The 20,189-nt window shown below is 50.4% G+C and overlaps 1 protein-coding gene across 4 annotated transcripts in view; it reads right to left on the bottom strand.

Annotated features, from left to right (window-relative positions):
• Positions 1-19,440, bottom strand: part of LOC122365914 — a 65,846-nt gene extending 46,406 nt beyond the window's left edge. For 2 of the 4 annotated variants that reach the window (XM_043337541.1, XM_043337540.1), the window contains exon 1: positions 3,977-4,212. In XM_043337541.1, the coding sequence (XP_043193476.1) occupies positions 3,977-4,026 (50 nt within the window). In that variant the 5' untranslated portion in view covers positions 4,027-4,212. Of the gene's footprint in view, positions 1-3,976; positions 4,252-19,068 lie in introns of those variants that run through there. The other 2 variants (XM_043337536.1, XM_043337539.1) reach the window with 2 other exon arrangements.
• Positions 19,441-20,189: the final 749 nt, after the last annotated feature.

Consider the following 20,189-nt stretch of genomic DNA (forward strand, 5'->3'; position numbering starts at 1 on the left):
TCTAACTGAAGCGTGTCATTAGGGGCAATGTCACCTGACAAGCAGCCATAAATACTTCGAATCAACTGCATTCCGCCTCGGAGGGCCTCCTCTGCTGATAGCTGAGGTAATCGACTTCGAATACCCAATAATCACCGCACACAGTTATGTAGCGTTCTAGCGCCGCAAGACACGGTAGTTGTTCGGCTGGAGCCATGAACGTCTCGACTGCGCCATGTTAAGGACGTCAATCACGGCAATGGCTGTTTGGCATGGATCGCTGCTCAAATATTGGGACATGACGCACAGAGACAGGCGTAAGCGTCATGATGGAGCGGTCGAGAATATGTAGCTAGTAGCCAGTTCAGGTACGCATGGAACGCATGGGAAGATTTCCTGCTGCAAGGAATCTCGCCTTTGTATATCTCAGAAAGGTTGAGATGGAAAAGTTGTTTCTGATTAGTGTTTTCTGATGTCCGTTTGGACTATAGATACAGTTAGGGTTTAAGTATTTGATAAAGGTAGCTGCCACTGTCTTTTATTCCAAACGATTGTATACCGCAGATAAAAATGCTTGTCTTTGACTTTGCCAGTCCCAGACATAAGTCATACGCCTGTGACCCGTTTCAAGTCCATTCTCCTCCTAACCATGCGCGGCAAAACACCACTGCTATCACACCGCACGGCGCACGCCACCCAAACACACTCAGACGGGCAAGACCCGAAAGACATTGCTAAATTACACCAATGGTTGACCTTAATGTTTGTGTTACTCTCGACCAGACCCATGATCCACGCTTCATAACAAATGATGCTAGTTGAACAATTTGTCTCTCGCTTGGAATGCATAATGAATCAAAGTGGGAAACAAACATCTCAATACCAAGAATAGCTCTCATGATCTATGATCATTCAAGTCATACCATCACCCCTCATCAGATCATATAACGCTTTGCATAAGAATTCACAATCTACCCATACACATCACCCATATCACAACTATTAGGTCCCATTTCCACGGCATAATCAGGGGTCTGGCCGGGTGCCCCGGGCCGGAGCGGCGGGCGGAAGTCGGTCGGTCCTGGGCCGCCGGCGCGCTCTACTTCCACGGACGCGGAGGCTGCGGTCCGTGCGCTAGCCCCGCCAAGGACAGCCGGGGTGCGCCGGCGGTCCCAAACGGACCGAGGCCGGGCCGCTTCCGACAGACAGACAGACAGACAGACAGACAGACAGACAGACAGACAGGCGGGGTAATAAGCTTCGACGCATTCCCAGGGTGCGCCGGGAAATTGCCCTCCGGCCACCGATCGTGTGGGACACAGTCGATGCCGCGGGTGTTGTCTGACGGTGAAGCAGTTTGGTATGGTTATGTGGGTATCATTTCCATGCCGACGAGGAAGCATTGACTGTAAGCACTGATTCTGACTGGAGCCTTGCGGCCCACTCATGTCTTGTGTTTTGTTGCTTGGATTGGTGAAGCAACAGCTTTTGCAAAACTTTTTTATCGAAGCATCGTACACATTGCATCAAATTTTGGAAGCTTGACATACCAAAATCACTGACACAAAATGAAGTTGCACTGCAAAATGAACTGGTGTAAACCACTAAACAACGCCAAAAGCAAACAAAGCTTGCCAATAATTAGCCGACGTTTTAGTAAAATAAGCGGTGGCAGTAGCGCTGGGATGATTTCCCACCTTAACATAATAGTCCATGCTCAGAGACGGTAACTTAAATGTGAGTGATTTAGAGCGAGAGTAGCCTCGCCCTCTGTCTCCCGGTCAGACCTCCCTCGTCTCTTCTCCTCTCTCCCCCCTCTCTCTCTCTCTCCTCTCTCTCTCTCTCTCTCTCTCTCTCTCTCTCTCTCTCTCTTTCTCTCCCTCCCTTCTATCTCTCCCCCCCTCTCTCTCTCTCTCTCCCTCTCTCTCTCTCTCTCTCTCTCTCTCTCTCTCTCTCTCTCTCTCTCTCTCTCTCTCTCTCTCTCTCTCTCTCTCTCTCTCTCTCTCCGTCCCCAGTGGCCGCGCCGCGGTGAGACACCAATGACCAGCCGTCTTTAGTCGGTCACATATGTATGTCCGTCTGACACGGTGTCTGGCCATCTCGGACACAGCCGGTCGGTTTCATCCAACAGACCACCCGTGCACGTGACACGTGACACGTGGCGCACGTGGCAACTGCAGCCGAGCCGGAAACCCGTGTCCTGCACAAGGTGCTCGAACGGTATAGCGTCTGTCAGGCTAGCGGGAAAACAATAGGAGGGCAGGGTGCAGCGGCTGCAACCCAAGGTGGCCCTTGTCATGGCAACTATAGAGCACCTGGAAATGGAAAAGGCAGCCATGTGGAGAATTTATCGCCGGCCGGAACTAAGACCAGAAAGTGGTCCGGTAGCGCGAGTCAGGTTCTATTCCTGTGTTACAAGGTGATCTAGTGGAGGCCTACAGTTTCTGTACATCGCCATCAAAGCGACAGTAGTGTGTTTCAGACAAGGCTTTATGTCGCAAAACACTTAGGCAACGTGCTTTGTTCTGTTGCCCTTTGTGACTCATATGTAATACCCTGTAAGATACGTACTTTGTTAGTTGCTTTGACACGGAGTAGAAATTGACTCAGGAGCGGGCGCTTGGAGCAAACCAGTTTAGGCGCATGAAAATACATGTAGTTAGTTACACGGGATGAAGCAATCAGACAAAATATTTTCATTTCTGTTTGTATCAATCATATCAGTTCCACGCAAGCATGAAGCTTGTTTTATGTCTGAGTGTTTTAATTCAATCCATTTTTAACACATCTACGTAATAGATGGAACTTGGAAGATCTGTCGTTGTCCCTTGCACTGGCTTAATCGAATTCAGTTGCACAACTGCTCAGCATACTATTTTCGGAGATAAGCCGGCCAGGGGAGCGTCAGCCGAGCACATAGTCATTTTCTCCTTGGTTTGCGGCAAGCAGTCCCATGGGTGACCACTGGCGTCCGTGGCTGCTGATTGCTGGCATTTCCAGTGGCTGCTGGCCAGGCCGGGTCAGCAGCCAGGCGGCATCCTTTCCAGCCGGGCTGGTCAGGTCAGCAGTCAGACGGCAACCTCTCTAGCCACCGGCGATGCAGACCTGCCGAGCTTGCAAACCGCTGGACCGTGTCGCCGCCGGTTTGGGCTGGTCCGCCGCCACTTTCACTGAATACCTGAGGAGACGCCGCCGCCGCGCGGGTATCATGGATAGTGCTAGCCGGCAGTCCAATTCACGGATCACTCACGGACCTAACGGAGCTCATGGAAGAATCTCACGATATCGATCGTTAACTGTGATCACTGGGCGTTGGCTGCCGGATAACGTTCGAACCGTGACCGCCGCCGAGACTAGGCGGTTGGCGAGAAAGGTGATAATGGTCTTGGTCGGAGAAGAGCGTGACGGGACCACGTGATGGTTCAGCCCCGCTAATACGACCCGCCCGTGATTCGTTATTGATCAGTCGTGGAGGGATGAGCGCCGAACGTCACGACCGGTATTTAACGACTCACGGTCGGCGTCTAAACATAGCAGAGCATGCGCTTGACACATGTTTGATCACCATCTTTTCCTTAGAGTTTCGTCCAACGTGAATGGCGGCTTGCATATCTTCCATGAAGTTTGTTTTTGGATAGAGGAGCGCCGTGTCTTTTGGAATTCCGTTATAAACACATCAGATTGAGGAGAGTAACGCTCCAGATAACATGGCTGATTCATTCCAGCGCCGTTTCTATCCATCCATCGTGCTGTCCGTACTGAGAGAGGCCATTTCCTGCGAGCTCAGGGAGCGGCAGGGGTGTTCCTTGCGTGTTCGAACCAGATCCCAATCACGGAGACAGGGGCTCGGTCGCCCGGCCGTGCCCACCTCCCGTGTAGATGGAGCGATCTTCTGAGCAGTCTGCGCCGCACCCACCAGCAGGAATGGGGCTATACGTGACCTGAGTGCACCACAAATCACACCCACCTCACCCCACCTCGAACCCCTCACACTTACCGATCGGCCGACCTCTGCTGCTGCGCCGCTGACTTGGGCCGCGTCGGCATCACTCCCGCGGACACTCCGCGGACACTCAAACTCCCTCCCGGTCACTCCGAGTCACTCCGAGTCACTCTGAGGGGTCGTCAGCGGCGCGACTCGCTCCTGGGACGGTGGGTGCACCGACTGGTGGCAGTCTACTCACGGAGCGGCACCCCGGGCGGATCGCACGCGCCGCACCGACACACGAGTGGTAGCCAGCCGCCACCGTCGGCCGCCGCGCTGCCGACGGTGACATCACACTCTGACGTCACCCGGGCCGGGGCCGGACGCTGATTGGTCGGCGCCGCCGGGACGCCCCGCCCTGACCCCGGATGCGTGGATGGCCCTGAGTGTGGACAGTCCAAGGCCGAACAATGGCCGGCGGCGACCGCGCGGTGGTAAAGCCAGTCTTCCCACCCGCGATCCACGGAGTCCACTCAACTGAGAACGACTCTGACTCAGAGTTCAGTTCACCGTTAGGGGTTTAGTGAGGTCGTATAGAAGGGATTACATGTCAGTACAGAGCTCTGATAGATAGGGAGCGCAGAGAAAAATGGTACTTAGGTCGATCCGTCAACCCACAGATGGTTCATTAGAGGCATGGCGTGCAGCATCGCGCTTCAGCAAACGGTTCATATACTGGCCTGTATGCTGTGTTCTTATGAAGATCGATTTAATTACCTAACTCATGCGCACTGCGCAGTCACCACTTACGATTAATGTCAGTCGTTTCTAAACTATTAAGCAAAGATTGCTTTCGTGTATCGTTAAAGGATTAAAGGCGTTCGCAGTTCAGCTCGTTTACTATCTAGGCAGATAGTTAAGTCTATAGGGAATGATCCTCTTACGGTTGAAGGCATAAAGGTCACAACATTATCGCTAACATTATCGCTAATCCTGTGCGAATGGATATCAACCATTACACACGCATGTGTGACTTGTATGGAATGGGTAGGAGGGTTAAGCCCCTGAGCAGAGCTTCTCCAACCCATACCTGCTGTCTGATCTTTCTGTTTTCTTAGGGTGGAAATTATCTATAGCGCGTTCCTGAAACGTTCCCAAGGGAGAAGAGCATACTAAGCTAAAGTAATTAACGAGAAAAATGGAGGACAAGTGAAGGCAATTACACGACAGCCTTTAATTGACATGCACTTCGTTGTTCTGCCTTAACCCGCGCCCCACTGGGGTCTGCGTTTAACACGCCCTACTGGGGGGGGGGGGGGGGCTATTCATAGCCCCCCTCCTAACTCCGAAACTACTGGGCCGATCGTCAAAATTCAAACGGCGTCTGATAGACCCGGAAAAACTGTCCAGCGAAACCTAATTACATTGACCTCGAGGTCACCGATGACGTCACAGGTCAGGTCAAAGTAAAAATTATTAGCATTTTGGCTTGTTCACGTTTTGGGCTCTGGTCGCCGTCTTACAAGACAGATCAGGCTCATTTTTGGTTCACACACTCGTGAACAGATGCTCTAGATACCCTGAGGGTACCAAACTTGTACTTTAATTTTCAGGTCAAGGTCAGGTCATCGTAGGTCACGAATATATTATATCATGCGTCGGTCACGTGACACATGTTTTATGGTCCATTTAGGCCAAATATTTCGAATTTGATGTCGTCTGTGTCATTCGAGGTCATTTTGAGTCGAATTTAGCTTAGGGTCAGGTCACTTTCAGGTCAAAAAAGGTCAAATTTTGAAGTTAAAATTTTTCAACAAAAAAGGTGTCTATTGGATGCAGTTTGAGCTCAGGAAGACGATGGTGCTATTTATATTGGCGTACGATGTCAAATACGTGCTGAAAAATTGATTTGAAAAATTAATAATTGTGAATTTTTTGCAATAATGCGTATAACTTGGCCATTTTTGAAGATATTTAGCTAAAACTTGCTAGAGTTAGTCATAATAACGCGTTCTATCACATATATTCCGGTTTTTTTCGAAAAGTCAAAAACTTTTTGAAAAAAATGTAAAAATGTAAATTTTGAATTTCATTATATGAAATTTTCAAAATTTTCAAAATTTCGAAAATCCGAGATAGCAGTTTGATAGCGCAGTCTATTCTGAGTCCTCTCATGCAAAGAAATTGGATCTAGCTTAAAAACTGAGCCCTTGGGAACGATTGCCGTGGTTCAATGTTTTGCGTCGAAATCGGCCGAACATGACGTCACTCTGACGTCATTTCCGGCCGACCTATGGTAGCTACGAAGTTCAAATTTTGACACAAGGTTACAAATTGATGCAGCCGAAGGTACTGAAAGTTTGGCGTCGATACGTCAAGCGGTTTGGAAGTTATTGCAGAAAAACGGGAGGGGGGCTATAAATAGCCCCCCCAGTGGGGCGCGGGTTAAAATATAGACAATGGAATGGATATTGGATATCAGGCTTACGTTTGACGACAAAAGGTAAAATGACGGCACAAGAGACAGTTCTTAACTGAGACAGACCAGAGGTGTTAACAAGACGACTTTACGGGTCGGTGACTTGCTAGAACTTCCAAAAAGGATCCTAACGGTAGAACGTCAGCCTTTTGCGATATCGGGTACTGCACTCTGCAGATATCATACGGTCCAAAAAGTCACTGGCAAATTCCAGAATAATGCGTCTTTCAGAATCTCTTCATATCTAAACGTGAATCAACACATGGATCGTTTGAACTAATCCTTTCAAATAGTAAGAACGAGTGTCTCTCTTTATCTCTCCGCTGCATCACAGACATGATTTGGGCGCGATTCACGCTGGAGTTCTCTGCAGATTTGAGCTGGGCGCAGTGCCCCCTCCTCCTCCTGGGTGACTGGTACCGATTCCCACGGCTCGGCTTCTGTTCGTTGTCACCGTCCCCCCCCCCCCCCGAATGACCACCACGCCACTGGTGACGCACAACCGGATGCGGTCAGACCAAACCGGCTACCATCTGGTCCCACTTGACTGGATATCGTCAATGATAGGTACTTAAACCGAATATCCGCAGGTGCTACTTTGGCTTTTTTCGCATGGGAGGCTTGTAGAAGTCTGCCAGGAAGTTCGTTCGACGTTAGATAGCGTGCGAAAGTTTACTGAATTATTAGGTTATTTTTTAGTTCATTTTCTTTCATTTTTATTTTTGAAGACAACTTTGTTACTTCTAATGAGTCAACGCCATTTCGCTATCCGAACATTATGCGCTTAATAGAATAATGAGCTATGACAAGAATGTATCAGCTTATCGCAGCTGATGTCTGCTCTCTCGCTGCATCGCCTCTTTTCTAACTACCAAGCTCAACCGAAGCCACGCTTCCCAGACTTGAAACAGCTTCCATTGGTATTAGATGCAGCATTAATTCAACATTCATTTCCGTCTCTCCGTTTCTCTTTCACATCCTTCTTCCTATCTCCCCTATTCCTCATCCTGAATCCGCATCTTATGTCCAATCCTGCCTTGTATCTGTCCCCATCTGTCTGTCGTCTTCTGCTGGCCCATTTTATGGCCGGCATTTACATACAATCTGAGCCAGTTGCGTCACGGCCTGTTTTCCAGGGCGTCGGGCTGAGTCCCGGTCCCCCGCTGGGCCATGGCACGCACTGGGGCCCCAGTGACCTCGGCAGGAATTCACTCCCACGGGGGCAGGGGCACGGCTGAGTCGCCCATACCCGCACACCTACGAGAGCTGGTGGATAGAAGAAACGATGTCGGCTGGTAGATGAGGGCGTAATGAAGAAAGTAGCATGGATTGGAGTTGATGGAAGTTGGCAATACGTTGTTCCTGAGCGGTTTATATATAAATGTTGCTAGCGTTCCAAACATCATTGAACATCTGGAAGTGATAACTTATCAAATGCTACGTATTTGATAAGTTTGATAAATTTGACAACACATCACGGTCATGCCCACTGTTCAACCGCCCAAATTGTCTTCTCATTCGTCAATGCTGTTGTTATTCCCAATGTTTTGAATAATGGCCACGACTGATACCTATCTTTGCTAAATTCTGCACAATCAATTTATCCAGGAGAGACCGAGATGTACGGGAGCACACAGCCGCGACTTAACTCTTTTTGTGATGCACCAAATTTTTTCTATCTTCTTACGATCGGGATCCATACCTTTAAAGCATCATTTCGAAGCTGAGAGTAAGAAGGTAGACTACAAAACCAGAAGCCATTTTGGCGAGTTTTCCTCTCCCAGATAGCCAGCTGTCATCCTAGTACACCAGACAATCGCTATATGTGACAGTTCGCGATCTCCCGAGACATCTAGAGAGCCGACAGCTCTGACGCCACTATGACGTGGCTTTGCGTAACACATCCACTGATAGGGATCTCGTCTGCCGACTGCGACCGGTCCATTTCTGTCACGAGTCGGCGATCGTGCGACACACCCCGTATGCGAGCTGTCCTTTCACGTCGGGGAGTCTTTTCACGGCGAGCCGTCGGGCTGGCGTCGGCGGCAGACAGAAAAGGCAGGCCAGTCTCTGTGAGCTGGCCGTGATGTGCTCCAAATGGTGCGTCCTCCAGTGCCGACTCAGCAGGGCCACGCCCAGCGGGAGGCACGCTGCCACGGCCGTCAGAGGACCACACCCTTCGTTATGCGCCGAGGGAGGGGCCGGGGCAGACACGGCTGGGATAGATCACAACACGCACCGCGCCGCGGCAGAGGCAGGGACACGCCGGGCAGGCTGGGTGGTCCAGATCCCCGCTCCATCTCCACTGGGGGTACGATTAGAGGCCGAGCGCGACGGGTAGTGGCTATCCACAGCGGGTCGGCCGAGGCGGGAGGTGTGTTTGGTCAAGAGATGAACATTGGACATTAATGACCCGGGTTAATAATCAACGTGTTGCTGTAAGCTAAAAACGTCAAAGGTGTTGCTTTATAACGCATTATTAAATATTAGCTGCAAATAAAAGCAGTCATCTTGCCTTCAATCACTTTGTGCTACCGAGCATACACTCGACACGCAAATAGCTGATATCAAAAGCCAATTAAGAATAACTGTCAATGATCTTTTGAATACACGAATTTAAAAGAATCAAACATGATGCACTTTCGGCACTGCTGTCTGTGGCTTCGATCACTGGACCATTCAGCATTGAGGGCGAAGGTCCTTGTCTTTTATTGATAGTGTGCTTCCCATTGCCAGTCGAAATTCCAGAGGTTCATCGATTACAAACAACTGTATCGACCACAAGCCAACTGATTTTTAACCAATCGAGCAAGACTGTTTGGCCCGTGGAAACCCGGTCAGGGCCTTTGTGAACCAGTTTAATGAGCTGGAACCCGAGGGACTATCAAACGTAAGCCAGAGATGAACACTGAAAGAATCGGTTTGAAGAGAGAGTTGTGGAAAAAACAAATGCACAATTGAAGTGAAAAATAGCATAAATCAAAAAGTGGCGCATCTTATAGACTTCATCAGTTGCTGTTAATGTTATTACCAACTGGAGGCGTACGTATCTAACGTATCTTACAACAGACACAACTTTTCATCAGCCAGTTCAACAAAGTCAATTGATTTCATTGTCTTTTATTGGAGCAAATAATATATGTAATGAGCTTACACTCCTACAAAGCTGCCAACATTGAATAGCAGAGACGGCCGGCCTGCCTTTCCCAATTGCACCCACCTGACCACGCCCAGACGGACTCTCATAAAGTCTCCGCGTCCTCGGTGGTGACAACGAGTAGCCTGCTACCCCGGAAACACAACCCTCTTCTGCGGGGAGTACGGAGGCAGCCGGCACCCCTGTCCCGCCAGCCACCGTCGCTGCACCACCCGACGACACGCCGCTGCTGCCTTCCTCCGCAGACACGACCAGGTGGGCGAGGCCGGCGCTTTTTCCGTCTCGCGGTGAAGGAATGCGAGCGGGCCCGTTTTTCTGTGTTTGTGACGTCCGAGCTCGATCTCTGACGGTCGCTTAGAGAGTCGGAGTGACCCTGCTCCGCATGCCTCAGCGATAATTGCTCATTTATCTATGCATAATCGCTTAAAGGCCCCCGCTGTCAAGTTTTATTCGCAGTTCAAGGCTTAGTGCAATAAAAACGTGCTTCAGTAGCTATGTTGGTACGTGCCGTATGACAGCCTTTGTGAACGCCCGACAAAAGGGGAACAGCCTTTGAAGGCTGACAGCCTAGCTCAAGACCTCACAAATTACTAAAAGACCTCACAAATTACTAAAAGGACATCGTAAGAAACGTCATAATTTGTCTGACAGAAGTAAAAAAGAGCCGGTGGCTCGCCAATCTCGGCCCATTAGTTCCGTCAAACTGGTGTCGGCCCCACGACGGTGGCTTCCCTGTGGTTGGTGATGGTCGAACTAGAGTCAGTGAACCACCGACCTTGGTCAGAATGCGGCGACTCGCGGAAAATGAGCTCACCACGCAAATAGAACAAAGAGGGATTTATTTGGTAAAGATTTCTCCAGCTTTTGCTGTGTATTGACAAAAGCAGCAAGCAACTCGAACAAAATACTCAACTATCTTTGATTCGTTCAATTTTTTTTTCACTTCACCTGTTGGTTATGGCTTTGTTGGCGATAGCAAGTACAAAATAAAAAGTCGTTGAATTTTCTCGTGAGTCTGTCCTCCAAAAATGTTTGATATAGTGTAAATGGATTAGAGTGAATAACTGTGTAGTTGGGGCACCTTGCACCATCATAAATAATGCTTCCTAAACACGAAGCTTCTGACACTAATTACGCCCCTAGATGCATAAATGTGCCACTGTTTACTGTGGCAGTGCGCAGTGACATGCTGCAACCATCCAGAAACAAGGATGGCTAGCCTGCTACCCTTTGGTCTTGCGCCAAACCCACAATTCCTATTACCATATTATTCCTCAGCAGGCATGTGGAATGCAGCACTCGGCCTCTGCTACCCCTCTAATTAGGGCCATTCTGTGGTTCAGACCCACGCCGGCACGGAGAATCGGATTCGTCTCAGAGCTCTGTCAGCCGTGCAGCGTCAGCACACACTGAGGGGGGAGCGGAGGAGGGGGGGGGGGGCAGCGGCCACACCCAGCCCGCGAGGTGCACATTGCGGCGCCAGGGCAGGCATTCGTCCATGGCTGCACACAGTGACTCAGCACCTGCCGGGAGGTCGTCGGGATGGAGCGTCTGAGAGAGAGAGAGACCAGACGGTGTGGGAAGGGTAGAATTTGTTCTAGGAATAATATATTTGGAAAAGCCTATTAAAAATGTGTTTAATTCGTCAAAACAGTCAACGAGGCCAGGGCATACCTGGTTACAGGTGTATTAAAAACACCTTTTAACCAAAAAACATACAAATAAATCAACACCAAAAAACAGCTAGTTCGTCATGTTCATGGATCGGCATTATGTATTTCAAATTCAGATTTGTCGCAAGTATCCAATCTTCTCTACTTAGCTATAGAAAGTGGAAATTGCTTTGAAAATGTAGGAACATTTCTTTGTTTGCTTTGTTGGAAGTAGGCTCATTCGGCCTGAAATGGCCATTACAGAACTATGGCAATTATAGCATAGGGTGTAGACATTTAACTGTGCGGACCACAGACACTGCGCCGCAGCGGCAGAGACAGTCCTGGAACAGAAATGTCCCGATGAAGCAGCCCGCCCTGCCGTTCAAACGATCACCCCTGAAGAAGGTGCATTACACCGAGGACTTGCCCCATGACCAACCGGTTGTATGGTGGAAGTGGCCGACAGCTCGGAAAGGGAAACGTTAGGCGGATGCGAATAGGGATGTCCTGAGCTGAGGGAGATAGCCGGAAGGATACAGGCACAGGATGCAGGACGGATTTACCGTCGCAAGTTCCTCTGACGTTGCCAGCTGGTGTAGTCCAAACCAGTGTTTGCCATGGGCCGGGCCAGCCCAATGGGCCATGGGCTGTGCTGGGCTACGGGCTGGGCTGGGCCCTCAAATATGAAGGATCGATGGGCTGTGGATGGGCTGGGCCAAGAACTGTTACGTGGAGTCAGGGGTTCGCTACTGAGACAAAAACTATAACTTCATAACTTATTACTGTGCGAGACTAAAACACGAGTTAATAAAGCACGCATGCAATGTGCATTGCGCACGCTGCTCGCAAAAGATTGTTTCTTTGCTACCTTTGGATACCTGTGTGGTGTCAATAATTTTTAATCCATTCATTTTTGATAGGCTGGGCCAGGCTGGGCTTTGACGCTTTTACTATGAATGGGATCAGGCTGGCCCGGGCTCTGAACCAATAGACCTGGGCTGGGCTGGACTGGGATTTCGCGATCCGTGGCGAACACTGGTCCAAACAGGGCAGTACACTGCCACCTAGCGCTAGGTTTCCGGACTACTGGTTCAAAAAGTGAAATGCCTGCTCCATGGTGGCGCTACCTACCAGACCTTGAGATCGACCAGACGAGGGAAGGCGACGCAGGGGCAGGGTCGTGAAAACTCAGTCACGGTTCCATCATTTTCCATCCTCAGAAATCACATTCTTCTTCTCTGCGCCTCAAATTCCCCCTGCTCCGGGCTGGGCGGTCACCTTTATCCGACTTGGGTAATGGGTAGCTCCTCAGGAGCAGGCCCATGACCGCGGGTGCGGTGACGGTCAGGGGGCTGGGTGACCTGTCCACTGGATAGACTCAGCTCGGGCGGAGCACCACGGTGGCCGCCCAAACCAATGTCTCCCTCTTAACTACAATCATCCTTCGCATCCCCAAAAGGTATCGTTAGACCCAAAGGACCTAATCAACTGGATCTCCTCGACTTCTGCGACTGTAATTGCCAATCTCAACTCAAAATTAAAGGTCCCAGTGAACATACCTCGAAGCATTCGTGTACTATGTGCAGTTTCAAAATTGAGGTTTCCGTACACTTCAGGCCAATAGCTAAGCCATCACTTTTGCTATGGAGCCCCGCAACAGAATGGCCCGAGAAGTGCCAGTGTCGTCTCAGGTAGCGCCACCTGGTACCGTTTTCACTTCAGCGCCCAGCCTCTTCACTAGGTGGCGCTGGATGCTGGTCAACCACTAAATCCCTCCCAGACCTCACACCGGATCCTATACGTGTAACGTGATAAAACATACCTATTCAACCGTTCCGTGCTTCTATCCTCAGGATACAGAAATCCTTCTCCTCCACGCCGCAACCCCCTCCGGGCTGGACAGGCAACTTTATCTCATGCGGGCTGCTCCCTTGGAGTGGCACCGCTGCTCCTGAGGGAGCGCACCCCGTGGCCGGGTGCAGTGAGTGCCTTGGGGCTGGGTGGCCTGTCCTCTAGACGGGCTCAGCCCCGGCGACTCACTAGGGTGCCTGCCCAGACCAATGTCTCCCCCTAATTCCTATCATCCTTCCGGCTCTGCAATGGTCTTGTCGACCGAAAGGGCCTAACCCAACAAAACAAACAAACAAACAAAAACAAACATACCTATTGACACCGTTCCGTCACCGTTCCGTGCTTCTATCCTCAGGAAACTGAAATCCTTCTCCTCCACGCCGCAACCCCCTTCCGGGCTGGACAGGCAACTTTATCTCATGCGGGCTGCTCCCTTGGAGCGGCACCGCTGCTCCCGAGGGAGCGCACCCCATAGCCGGGTGCAGTGAGTGTCTTGGGGCTGGGTGGCCTGTCCTCTGGACGGGCTCAGCCCCGGCGACTCACTAGGGTGCCTGCCCAGACCAATGTCTCCCCCTAATTCCTATCATCCTTCCGGCTCTGCAATGGTCTTGTCGACCGAAAGGGCCTAACCCAACAAAAATTAAAAAAAAATAAACCGTTCCGTGCTTCTATCCTCAGGATACTGAAATCCTTCTCCTCCACGCCGCAACCCCCCTCCGGGCTGGACAGGCAACTTTATCTCATGCGGGCTGCTCCCTTGGAGCGGCACCGCTGCTCCCGAGGGAGCGCACCCCGTAGCCGGGTGCAGTGAGTGCCTTGGGGCTGGGTGGCCTGTCCTCTGGACGGGCTCAGCCCCGGCGACTCACTAGGATGCCTGCCCAAACCAATGTCTCCCCCTATATCCTATCATCCTCCCGGCTCTGAAACGGGCTCATTGGACCGAAAGGGCCTAACCCAACAAAACAAAACAAAACAAACAAACTTACCTACCTTTACAAGCACTAAGCGCGAAAGCATAGAGCTAGAGGACCAAGAGGCCTATGGAGGACTCTTATGGAGCTCCATGGCGATATCCCTGCATGTGGAATAGTGTGAACTGGGACCTGTGGATGGTGACTGGTGTGGAGAAGATTGAGATGGGATCAATGCCGGTCGAGTTAAGACTTCGTCATATTTGTCTCCTCTGTTGATATAAGACCGTTCGGCGTCGAAGTTTATGTACATTGTACATAATTGATGTTGTTTTGCCTTTTGGGAATTTCTTTTTTTGATCGTGTTTGGATGGAAAGGTTCCAGCCCACGGCGCTATGTGGCTAAGCTGCAGGCATTTCACATTTATCGCGCTATCATATCACGAGTATTGCCTTTGAAACTTTCGACATCACGTATTTTGCATCCGCATGACGTGCTGTATTATCACATTCCGATTATAAGAGTTCTTGACCTTTCCATTATTCCGCTATAATCTGCTGCTCGTGGTCATGCATCTTATCTCGAGTTAAGCTAGTTCACCTTCAAATGGTGCAGTCATTGCATTAGCAAAGCTGCTGGGTTGATAATGAAAGCAAGACTGGCTGTGAACGGTACTGATTCACATCAACTGACTTTCAGTTTGTCTAAGGATGTTTTGAACCTCACCAAGCCTATCGGCTTTGTTTGACCTCAGGTCAAGGTCAGGTAACAGCCTCTCAAGTCACTCAGTCGGTTGAAGGAGGTCATATCGCATGTCATCCGATTCGATAGGCCTTTTTGAGTGGTTTATCGACTCGTTAACTCAATTTGATCGGGAGTTATTGACGAAAACTAAGGTCAGCTAAGGTCAACCTTGCAACAGAAACGCATCGGACCTCGCAATCGTAAAATTCGGCAAAGGGTGAAAACCGCCCTCCTTCCCTCGGCCGGCGAAGGATAAAGTGACGGACGATAAATAACGGTTAGCTGGGCCTAATTTTGCATATACTCGGCCAGGTACAGCCACCTATGTGTGGGTGCCAATACAATTGGGGACAACCAATTTCACTCAGTGACTGTAGAATGCTGGCTAACAGTAGACTGGGGAGGTCTGCATTTGGATGTGTATGGTATGAAATATACACACTGCAGTCTTCTGGTATGAGGCTTAGAAATTGGTAAAAATGTTGGTATTTCCCTCATGTTTCCAAGTTGGTTCGGTTTCGGTATTCCCTCGCGGTTTTGGTTGGTATTTGTTTTGGTATCGGTATTCCGTTTTTCTGCAATTGACATCTCTAAATCTGATGGTTTCGGAATCTTATGTGTTCACGCACGGCTGAAACGTAAGAGCTGATTTGGTGTTTGGGTTTTTGTAGTTGTGGGTATAAAGCAGTTGCTCAACAAAAGAGCTGCAAACATGTTATTGTTATCTGATATGATGCAAGTATTTTGTTTTCGTTGCTCTTGCCTCGCTCCTTTGCAACAAAGTCCATTGCACCTGCAATAGTTGACTGAATTCCATTGTATTTTCGATGGAAAGCCACTTATGTGCGTTCTATTCAAGTCTACAGACGGGTAGACAGTAGCATATGATGAAAATGTTTAATGGCGAGTGGCGAGTGGCGACCACGTATTTTCCTAAAAATAGTCATCAAATTTTTGTAGTCAATAGAGCCAGCTGTGGTTAAGCCGACCTTCCAGTAAAGGCTTCATTTGTGTCCATCCGGGCATCGGTATAAATACGTGTAGTTTCGTTAATCTCGTCAAGTTCGACATGAATTGATGACAACTTTAGATGCAGCATGATGGACAGAGACTGTAAATCGTCTTAAGGAAAGTGAACTTTGGCCTTTTTCCTCGATATAAGGCATTGTCAGGTCTATTGTATGACAAACTGGAGGTGACTGATAGCAATGTCTATTTTGGTTCCTGATCTATTGCTAGACGAAACTTAAGCGGTTAAATGCATTACAAACTGGTGTCTTGAATTGGATGGAATAGCCAACTGCATTCGACTATTGATAAAAAGTGAAAATGAAGAAAGGGTACACATCTTTTAGCCCGTAACGCTACTTTGCATGCCTATTTGATTTAGCAATCGCATACAATAATCAGAAGCCGACAAACGAGTGTCATATACAGCAGCACTTGATAATGCCGAAAATCACCTTATACCATGCACCGCTTCACGACATGACTCTGCATCCAATCAGTCAAAGCTCACTGTTTTTCTTGAAACTCTCATGAGGTGTCGCAACTTAGTGCCATGTTTACGAATTGCCCCGCGGTCATTTCACTTCATCCCGTTCACAGGCCACCCGCACTACAACTCTCACCGTACGCGACCAATTAAGACGACCTAATTGGAAGAGGCGGCCGACCTGTCAAAAGGTCGCGGACCTCCCGAGAGAATCGCAGCCAGTTATGAATAGCGCACAACGCGCACGGCTACAACATAATTGAGCAGCCATAACAAAGACTAACTATGAATCGCGTATTAAATCGTGCAGCCCACAAAAGGCAACACAAGCTTACACAAGGCTTTCTGGGGGACCGACTATCGACATGTTTCAGTCACTGACTTACAACAACGGCGCTCTCGTTCTCGCAGTGCAGAGGACAGAAGAGCAGACCACCCATTCAACCAACTCTACCTGACCCTGACAAATTTATACCGTTTCCGCCGAACCTTGCCTCCCCTCCCCACCAAAGGCTACCTCCCCCTTCACCACAGAAGCCACAGAGCCACACGGACATAGCCCGGGGTCTCAAGTTGTCAAGGTTCGCCGGCCAAGCGGCGACCGCGACCTTGTTCGAGTCGCTCGACCATGTCACTGGATCAATTTCGGCGGCCGAGAGCAACGGACCGGCACGATATGGGATCAATAACAGTTCGCGACACGGCAGCTCGCAGCTCGCGGCCCTCCTCCGCTGATTCAGTGGAGCTCGGTTCAGTTGTGAGGTCACTAGTGGCAAGGTCATATGACCAAGAGGAAAGTTACCTTGACAGTCTGCGTACCTCTTGCCTTTTAAGGTAAGCAGACAAGCTAAAACGAATTCATGAATTGAGTTTAAAATTTGAAGAAAGTCGAAGAACTGGCTAAAAACTTACCACTTCAAATACTGGCTAAAAACGGAGAGCTCAAAAGTCAAAACCACTACGAACGATGCATGCAGCGACGCATCCAAAATTGACGAGATGTGTAATCGGATTAAGATACTATCTAGGTGTCATTTTTGCCAAACACTGAGTCCGCTCAACTAACGCTTTAACAAAAAAAAAAAACCCTCCATCTGATCACGTATGTATGCCGCCCGTCCCCTAGTTTTATTGGAGCGGTCACCTGTGGGGTCCGATTTGTCGACCTTGCCGGTCGGCGGCCGTTTCGGCAGTCTGACCAGCACCGTCAAGGCCGGCGCACCGCGACACACCGCGCCGTGGCGAACCACTGACCTGAATGTGGCGCAACCGTGCCCTCGGGCGCCGGCGGCGGCGGCGGGCCGAGGGGCGGCGCCGACGGCTCGGGTCGGTCCGCCCAGTCGCGGCGACAGCCAACACAGGGACGTCCCGCTGCGCCGATGCCGTTGGGCGGGTCGCCGACGGCACGCGCCGGTCGACTCGGTCACGCGCAGCGGCCGTCGGCAAGAGATGCGAGCTCACAGGCACGAGTTACACGCCGCCCGTGGTGGGAGTGGGGGGCTGGCAAGCCGAGGGTGTCGTGTGCGGCCCACACTAATTTACTGTTTTGTTTTTCATAAAAAAAAAAATTGAAAGAAAGGCTGTCCAACATGTGGCGTCACCGAACGTATCTTAACACTGGCATAGAATAGCGAACAGCTTCTCATCACACACAAAATATTTATCTTCACCACCAGCTGGGCTGCTCATCACCAAAACGTCATCCCTTTCCTCGTAAACAGTGCAATCAAGTGATCGCTTCCTTGTTTGTCAACGCTGTCCAATCTCACCCCCTTCCCCATCAGCCACATTTTGGCAGTTGTTTATCGCATATCGCCGCGTCATCGTAGGTGCCTAGCTGTCCCCAACCAACAATCGTGGCGATATCTCTCCGTCAGAGCGGCAAACAATCCCGGCCGGTGCCGTCATCGCCGGCGACCGTCTCGTTACCAGCGGTGACGCCGGGTCACGCGGCGTTACGTCACGTGTCACGCGGCCCAGTCGGTCGAGTGTCACGCACGACAAAGGCCCGGTCATGGGACCGCGACCGCGTGGTGCGCCGGGGAGACGAGAGCATTGTGAGCTCCTCAGGCAGGCGGCGACAAGAGACGGAAAGACGGGGGACGACGAGACGGGGAGACGGAGACGGAGTAGGAGATGGGGAGACTCAGCGAAGGAGAAATGGAGAGATGGGGACGGAGAGACCGCGAAACGGAGATGGGGAGACTGAGAGACGAAGAGACGGAGATAAGCGATACTTCATGAAACAGGAAATATCCGGGGAGACGGGACTCGGAGAGCGCAATATTTTGTGTTGAGGTATTTTACCAAGTGGCATGCTCAATGCTCATTGTTCATTTGTCAACCCTGATTATCTTTAAAAGGACTTGATTCGTTGCACTCCATCTCCTTCAGCGGGCTACCGCTGGCGAAAGTGAAATGTTGTCTGGTCGATGTTTTTGTAATCGCCTAGCATCTAGCCGTCTTTTATCAGTCAAACTTTATGCATAATGCTGAGGGTATTTCAGTATGATTCAAATCCAAGCAGATGAACTTTCTCTGTGTAGGTAACTGTAGCTCCTGAGCAGGACACATTAAGATAAAAATGTACGTATCGGTGCCAATAGTCGGAAGAATGCGGGGCATTTGCCCTCAGGACTTTTGCGTATTTGAATAATTCAGAAGATGAGCACTTCAGACGACTTCCGTGAGGCTCGTTTGTGGCTCCGAGGCCCATCGCTAATCATTTAGAAAATGGAGGAAATTATCGATCAAGGTGATTGACATTTATAACTCATTATCGTCGAATACGGAAAAGGCTATCTGCTAACAACCTTGCTTTGGGAACACAGTTTGCTTATCTACATATATAAAAAACAGCCGGTGACTTACCTTTGTACTTTCTTGCCGTTGAGTTTGGCAGGTCGCTGCAATGACATGGTCCATCCGAGTCGACTCATTTTGGCAAGCTGTTGTCACTTTTAGTCACAAGCTGTTGACGACTCGCACTAAGCACGCAACACACCACTCCCGTCGGTGATCACTGCGAGGAAGCTCCGTCACTGACCACTGATCACCACTGGTCACTCCGGATCACCACTTGCACACCTCACCCACCAGACACCCTTCTGTCACAGACCACCGGTCACCGCTGCGGTCTCAGTGGTCCCCAGACCACTCCACTGTCGACCGGTGCTACCCTCCGTCCACCCGCCGCAGTCTGCGGTGCTCGTGTGTACTGCTCCGTCGCAGTCTCCGCGCGCGGTGCTAGTGGTCGGCTGGCGTTGCAGTCGCCTCGTCCCTCTGAGGCGGCGGGGCGGGGGCGGGGGCGCCGGTCCGACGAGTGCGCCCACCTGTCCAACAGGTAGTGACGTCAGAGTGCGTCCCCCGACGGCCACCCTCGCACGCACAGACGCACACACAAACACACACACCATCGCACGAATCACACGCTTTCCAGCCGGCTGATTGAGATGTATGGTCGTGCGGACTATCATTCGTGGTTGTTCACACGGCAAACCATCAAACCACAGTCCGATGAGAGTTTCTGTCACTGTCAGTAGCTGGGGTTGAGTGTCAGACGGATTTTTTTTTTTCATAATGATGCCACATAAGATATTAAGGCTATGCTGTAAAACCTAATATTATTAGCAAGGACGCTGTGAACGAGTTATTAGTGGGGAACACACCCGTACCAATGGACCCCCGCCGTCACCAATATCCACACTCTCACCCGACAAAGCTAACACATCACCTTGCGTTAGATAGATTACCAGTATCCGATCTATATAATCACCGATCTGGCACCTTTTAGGGGCGGTAAAAGCCTGTGATGGAGCTCTTATACTCGACACCCGCTGAGCTAGTTTATCCAGCGTCCTGGCTTGCGAAAAACCATTACTGGAAGACAGCGGGTGAGGAAGTGAGACAGGACGGCGGACCATAGCCGGTCGGTGGCCGGCGGGGGGTGCTGCTCAGCCCGGCCCGACCGTCGCTCGGGTCCGGGTCAGGTC

The sequence above is a fragment of the Amphibalanus amphitrite genome, unplaced genomic scaffold (assembly GCF_019059575.1).
Source record: "Amphibalanus amphitrite isolate SeventyFive unplaced genomic scaffold, NRLGWU_Aamphi_draft 000772F_arrow, whole genome shotgun sequence".
Lineage (NCBI taxonomy): Eukaryota > Metazoa > Arthropoda > Thecostraca > Balanomorpha > Balanidae > Amphibalanus > Amphibalanus amphitrite.